This window comes from Hippocampus guttulatus, chromosome 2 (assembly GCF_054856545.1).
Source record: "Hippocampus guttulatus isolate MCC_2025c chromosome 2, RoL_Hgut_1.0, whole genome shotgun sequence".
In the NCBI taxonomy this organism is placed as follows: Eukaryota; Metazoa; Chordata; class Actinopteri; order Syngnathiformes; family Syngnathidae; genus Hippocampus; species Hippocampus guttulatus.
In genome coordinates, this window is record NC_141262.1 from 29,388,206 (window position 1) to 29,395,428 (window position 7,223).

The 7,223-nt window shown below is 48.8% G+C and overlaps 1 protein-coding gene across 2 annotated transcripts in view; it reads right to left on the minus strand.

Moving 5' to 3' along the window:
• Positions 1-5,995, minus strand: part of adam19a (ADAM metallopeptidase domain 19a) — a 34,800-nt gene extending 28,805 nt beyond the window's left edge. Inside the window, exons 1-2 of one of the 2 annotated variants that reach the window (XM_086105394.1) lie at positions 5,775-5,995; positions 1,761-1,840 (exon numbers count right to left, since the gene is read on the minus strand). In XM_086105394.1, the coding sequence (XP_085961520.1) occupies positions 1,761-1,840; positions 5,775-5,892 (198 nt within the window). In that variant the 5' untranslated portion in view covers positions 5,893-5,995. The remainder of the gene's footprint in view (positions 1-1,760; positions 1,841-5,774) is intronic. The other variant, XM_086105395.1, reaches the window with a different exon arrangement.
• Positions 5,996-7,223: the final 1,228 nt, after the last annotated feature.

The following is a 7,223-nucleotide window of genomic DNA, read 5'->3' on the forward strand; positions in this document are numbered from 1 at the left end:
CGCGAGCTCGCCCGACTGCGTTTCGACCGCGGTGGATCGCACGGTTGGGCGGAGTTGGCTGGCAGGGCTCGAAAAAAAAAAATATTCCCAAATGTTGAGAAATGACGCGGATGCTTCTGTAGCCGGGGTGAGAGCCGGACAAGGAGCATGATGGACGAGCCCGGACAAGTCGCAGATGGACCGAGCGGGTCCAATCAGTGACAACAGATGTCGCAATTGTCTCGTGTCCTTTCCTGGCAGACGGCAACGCAATCGTCTTGTGCGGGCAGCCAATAGCTTATGAAACACTCTGCAAAGAATCATGTGATTTGGCGCACGGATAGGAATCCAAATGGACTTTGGGTTTTTTTTCAGGGGGTGGGCGGTGGGGGGGTGCATTCAAAGCCGAGACCCAGTTTATTTTATCTCGTGTCTTGTTAGACGCTCTTGTTTCGAAATGACCTCATGGACTTTTCCGGCGGCTTTCGGACTTTTCCAAGTATCACCTCGAAAAATGTGGAGCTCTCCAAGTTCCAGCGTGCTGGCCAACACGGACTCATAGAAGACGCACTCGGGAGCAGCCGTTTCCAAAGCTTCTTGCCTTTTCCATCCTTTACCAAACCACAAGTGGACGATGGGCCGCTCGTCCTCTCACAACACCCATTTGGGACCCACAAACGGAGAGAATGAGCCTTTGGTTTTGAAAAGAAACAACTGATGGCAATATTTGGGGGGGGGACATCCCAAATGACGGGGGGGGGGGGGCAGCCGAGAAAGGGCCTTTGAGGGCAGAACCTGAGTTGATTTCCAGATCTCTTAACGACCAAAGGTGCCGCGTGCTGTGCTTCTGTTTCATTTGTGACCAGCAGGTGGCATCGGAGGGCTTCAGCGGGTCATGAGCGCTTTCCTGTGAAAATGAAGCACCTCGCCGCCGACCGCTCTTGGTCGGATGCTCGCGCTATTGTCACGGGTGTTGGCTTGTTTCTTACTCGGCGTCATCGGGCTTTTCAGGACTCGGTGGCCGTTTTGGGTTGGGTTTTTCCAGCGCGCCTGCAAAAGTCTTTTGGTTGAGCACGACCGAGCTTCTCCCGCCCGCCTGCTTTTGGGGTCGGCGACCGTCGCGCGCACGAGGTGACGTGACGCTGACTCCTCCCGAGCGCGTGGCTGGAGTGTGGCCTGCTTGCAGGGTGTTCGCCATTCACTCCGTAAACTGCGGCGTCTTTCTCACGTGCTCCGCTTAGACCATCAAGAGATTTGAAAGCCGAACGTTTCCAACCACTCGCACCTTTGGAGTCAAAACGCATTTTCCAACTCTAACTGTTTTTGTTCCACCTCCGGGGACGCGTGCATCCTCTCGTTCACTGTGGGCCGCTTCAACTTGCCCAACTTGAGAAGCCGGCAAGGAGAAACTCAAAATTCCATTTCAAGAAGACAACTTGAGAAGGTACCACAAATGAGGGTCGAAACCTGCATGAAAAGTGCGCAAGCACACCAGGCCGGGCAAAAAGAATCCCCCCCCCCCCTCCCCGTCCATAAAATTCGTTCGCGACCGCCGCGAGGTCTCGCATGTTTCAGTCGAAATGGTTTCTATTTTTTTTTTTTGTTATGATTCTGCAAATGAATGACATTTTCGGGGAGGTCCCAAAAATTTTGCATGCTCTCTTGATGTTCAACGCACGAGTGCTCCACAAACTCCACTTGGTGAATTTACCGGCGCAATGGCTTGAAAACCGTTTTTCATAAGCGCCACCGACGTAAAGGCGGATGATGAATTCACCGACCTGAGCCGAGATGTCGGCGTCCTTCTTGTTTTGGCCCGGAGAGCGCCATCTTGCCGTCACTGTCCGTCCTCTCTGTAACCCTTTGGGAAAGCAAAAAAAAAAAAAAAAAACAGAACACATCCAGAAGATTAACAGAGTGTGGTCTGTTCTGCAACTTCCAAATGAAACTTTTGTATTTTTGCCCACCTCGCCAAACAATAACTCGCCAGCGGAAAACAAATCTTCAAGCGAGGAGTCACGCCGGAAGATGTCGTTCGAGCGGGAGAGCAACGAGCGCAACAAAAGAATGCAAGGGCGCCATTTGCATCGCAAATCAAGCCAGTCTGGCAACGAGCCTTTTAGCGCTCAGAGGAAATCGGGGGGGGGCTCCATTGCTGACGGACTTGTGACTTCAAGGTAGGGAAGACCGAATGCGGAGCAAAACGGCGCGATTATTCGCAGGGAGCACGGAAAAGAATCCAGAAAATGTCAGCGGAGGCAGTCGGGGCCCGGAACGGCTCCCGACAGGCGAGGGCGAACATCGAAGTCAAGAAAAAGACCAATTGAAAGGGGGGGGCTGCTTGCCAGCGCCGGACTCGGCCGTCCTTTGGAGCCGCACATTTGCATAAAATTCAATTGCGGGGAACGGAGACGCTGATGCAATCTCAAAAACACAAAGTACTAGAAAGCGAAGGCAAATGGATTCACATCAAAGGAGAATGCAGACGCATCCAAAAAGGAGAAAAGACGCATTTCTTGTGCATTTGCTGCCGGAGGCTGGGTCATTGCCCCCCCCCCCCCCAAAAAAAAAGAAATCAACTGTTATGACTCGTTGCCGTATGAATCAAGAGAATTTTCACCCCCGGTGCAAGCGCGGGCTACAAATGTAAAAAAAAAAACCAAAAACAACATTGGCCAGGACGGAGATTCACGTCAACGCTCCCTTCCGCCGGCGCCGCACGCCTACGACGCCACGTGAAGGGCAACCTGCGCACCCGCCACCCAGTGCGTCGCGCCAACGCGCGCCTCGTCCCGACAAATTCTGTCGAGACGATTCTTTGAAAGGCGACAGATTGTGGAAAATGGAGTACAAAGTACGTGTGACAAATCGTTGGATGTTCCATTGCTTTTTCTCAAAGTAGCAAAATGGATGAAAAACACAACATTGGTGTATGTAAAAAAAAAAAAAAAAAAAAAAAGAAAGAAAGAAAGAAATGCCCTGAATGGGAGATTTCATTTGGAGGCCTTAACGCCTGACTTCAAGTTCTCCAGAAGTGGAGCGTCTCTCTGAGCAAGTCAAAACGTTGACAAAATGTGGCATGTCCTTGGGGAGTCATTCAAAAAAAAAAAAAAACACCAAGGAAATGAGGCTGCCAATTCGAGGAGGAACTTTCAACTTCCAAGCTTGAAGCAAGGGTGCGGCCAGACCTACTTTAGCGGACAGTCGCACACCGACCGGAGCGACGTGTGTGTGTGTGTGTGTGTGTGTATCCATCGGTCCATCCATTTTCTGAAGCGCTTCATCCTCAAAAGGGTCGCCGGCGACGTATATGTGTGTATATATATATCTCAGTGCACCACAAATACTGTATTTGTTGCTCTTTGCAGAGGATAAAGACCGGGAGTACTGTTCTAATATTTTTGGAAACGGGTTATTGCAATGAACCGGTTGCCCTGCGATTGGCTGGCAACCCCGCCTACTGCCCGAAGACGGCTGGGACAGGCTCCAGCACCCCCCCCCCCCCGCGACACTTGTGAGAATAATGCGGATGGGAAAATGGATGGATGGCTGGAGGGTTGTTGCACTGTTTGCGTGGAATCCGCTGCTTCCAGGGGTTGTATTGTGGATTGGCTGTGATGCTACGATAAACTGTTCACATTTACGCACTTGCCAAAAATGAGCCCTTTTTGAGGGAGCGCCTAACGAGCGATGAAATAGCCCGACCCGAACGCTGTCCTTTGCTACCATGGCGACAGGGGAGGCGGCACCCGGGCCTTCTGTCCAGAAGAGGGCAGCACTTTCACTTGTGGAGCCATACACTCTACCGGCAACGGTGAGCAAAGAAAAGTTCGCGCGCTCAAACGAACGTGACCTCTGCAGCGGTTACGATTCTTTTTGGCGCTTCAGTCGGCGCTTTGGATCAGAGCCCAGCCGGGACCTCGTGAAGAGCAGAGGAGGAAGCATTGACAATGGAGAGCGCTGCCCAACTCCGGCACTCCAACAGCATTGACACACGGCCCAAAAACTCAATCGTGACGAACGCCTGCGTCGGCCCACCGGAGGAGACGAGCTCGCGTGTCGGGACGAGGAAGGCGCGGCCGTCGAGAAGTCGAAGCAGGGCCAGAAAGATTCGGCTGCGATCGCGGACCGGCGCGGACCTCGATTTGACTGCAACAAGTCAAAGGGAACGCTGCGCTTTTATGAATGGCGGCGATTCTTGCGCTCATCTAGCGGTTCACATGACTGGACGTGGAGCACACTCGGCGCATTGCCAGCACATTCAAGCCACAGGGAGTCCTCTGTCTGCAAGCGAGTTCCGGCCCTCCGCTGGCAGCGCATCCACAAATCGATCGCCACGCTATTTTCACAAACGGGACAAACACGTCTTGACAGTTTTGAAAACTTGAAATCTCATTGGAATTATTTTTGTTTACCCCCTCAAGATTACAATTTAAAATGCAATTCTTCTTTTTTTTTTTTTAAGGTCCGCTTGCCATTTATTTTTTCTTTATTTATTTTACAAACACACGCGACATTCATCTGTATTTCAACAAACAAGTTCACATTAATTATCCACCGATGTTTTTGGTCTTGCGCCAAAATAAAAGCAAATGAACCATGGACGAATGTGAGAGAGTCGTACGAAGCACTTTGACTTGGAGAGTTTGAAGTTCGCGACAAAAAATAAATAAATAAAATACAATGACGCTCAATATTTAAACCTTAAAAACACAATTGTTGGCTAGAAGTGGCAAAAAAAAAACAAAAAAACAATGAGTATGATGGTAACTGAGCACAAGGACGTAAATCAGAATTTGGGCCAGAGCAATGTCAATTTTTTTGGCTGATTGACTGACCAAAAAAAAAAAAACAACACAAAAAAAATGATTTTTTTTTTTAAATCTCTGAGTTCTTTTACGCTTACAACAATGAAGATATTTATTGCAAGCTGAAGATTTGAATCTTTTACGCGACTTTTTCCTTTGGTATTTAACTTTACATCAGAGAGAAAAGTCATCCAAAATATCTGAATTTTGGAGGGAGAGGAATACTTGAGGGTCATTATTTATGTTTTATATGGCGTTATCGTGTTGGGGGGGGGGTGGCTTTTATGGGAATCGCAGTCATTGCCTTTGCTGATCTGGACCGTAAATGCTGTCTCTTTGCGCTTACTCGTTCCGAGACGACCGCACACCCACTTCGCAGGGACACTCAGTCACAGGCCATTGTAATGTTTTACATTGGAAATAAGACATCATTCTTGCCCCTTTTGTTGAAGTTTTTACAATGTTTGCAACTTGTGTGATTCCTAACATTCTGATCACTTTTGTTCTTTTATGCGACGTCGGTCGTGCTGACTAAAACAAAGCAAAAATCAGAATTTTGCGGTCAGCACCCCTGAGCTTGTGATCCTAGAATCGCCCCTGCTGCAAGCGCCGTTGGCAACCGCAAGAAACGTCAGTCGGGGTCGTCGTAACCGAGGCGCCCACTAGCAATTTGTTGAGCTGGAGCCTCCAAATTCTTCCTTTTAAGGACAAAGAGAGCAAAAAGAGGCAACGGAGAGCAGAGGCCAAGTCGAAGACGCCAATTTGCGACGGACTTGTTTCGGGCAGCAGCCACGACGGACGCACAACCGCCAACAGAAAGACGAACAAATTTGGCGCCTCAGAAAGTTTCTCCGGCGGCAAACGCGTCGTATAATCCGTCCGAAAATACGATGGAAGGAGTCTTTTGAATTATTGCCGTTTTGTGTGTGTTGTTGTTCCGGTCTGCAGCATCCACGCGCAACTGGTTGACACCCAAGTTTGACTCACCGTCTCCGCTGGCTCTTCCCAGGGCGCCGTTCAGTGAGAACAAAGCGAGAAACAAGAGCAGAGAGGCGCACGCCGCCGACGAGATGTGCTCATTTTTCTGCCTGTGTTTACTGTACATCCCGGTGAGCCTCCGTGGTGCCGCCGCGGCCGCCCCGTCCTCCCCCCTTCTTCGTCTTCGTCCTCGCTCCTCGCCCCGCTGCTTAACTCTGCCTAGTGCCTAGCCTGGGTGCCTCCTCTCTGTTCTCGGGTTCCTCTGGGTGTTGTCAAGCCAGCTGGAGACAACGACGACGTCATCCGTCTTGAACTTTCAAGATAAACCGTCTTGTACGTGTCGTCCGCGAGGATAGCTTTAATTATGAAATCCAAAGTACTTGCTCGCACCATTTTAAAATTGATAAGAGGTCAGCTTCATTAGCCAGCTCCCTCCACGCTGAGAAAAAGGGAGGAATTATCCATGCAACGAGTTCCATTTTCCATCCGACATTTACTCACAAACACAAACACTTTATCCTGTTGAATGTTTACATAGTTGGACCTGGATGTTTTGAAAAGATGCAGCATGAAAAATGAGTCCATTTTTACATTGAATTACTTCAATATCAACCCTCAATCGATTTAGATCGTATTAATAATAGTAAAAGTCGAGACAAACACCATGAATTGTCCGCCAGGGGGCTTCTCACGGGAATGACCGTATTTAGACGTATGAAACAGTTTAATGCTTGGCTTCCGACGACCTTTATTTCTTGAGGTGTCGTCATGAGAATATACATTTTGACCGAAAATTATTTTCTCCAATGGACTCTGAATTAGGGCGATTGTTGTTACGTTTGTATCTTCAAACCCAGTGTGGTCGTGAAGCCAATCAGGCGAGGCGTTCGAGGGACTCGTGGCAACTGATACATTCATGCAAAGCAATTTCGAAAGCTGCTAGGACTGTAAATTCGGTTTAGAGGTGTTTTATTTTTTCCTCGTGGCTGCTTAAAAGTTTGAGCCGTCAATGAAAAACATTCTTGCACCTGCCAAACAGTGATTTCATTCGAGGAGCATTCCAATCGATTGAGGCGTTCAAGGTACTCGGGACAACGGTGGAAACGCTCTGGGACGGCGGCGAAGCCCGTCATCATTTTAATCGACCACCATTTAAGAATCTGCCTCTTACTTTTACTCTTACCTTTTGCCCAAAATTGTTAATTCACTTTAGTAGCCATCCATTTATTATTCGGGAATACTTTTTCACTGAATTCGTGGATAAAACCTAATTTTAGGTTGAATAGAAGTATGTCTCATTCCATTGATCTCGTTGCAGATTGAACAGATTTTCTCGACTCGTGTTTGTCCTCAGTTTTTTTTTTTTTTTGGTCTCACTCAAGGGCGAGGGGAGGCTGACCAGAGGGATCATTAACCTGATTGAAAACCCTCCAAGCGCAAAGCTTTTAAAACGACCAC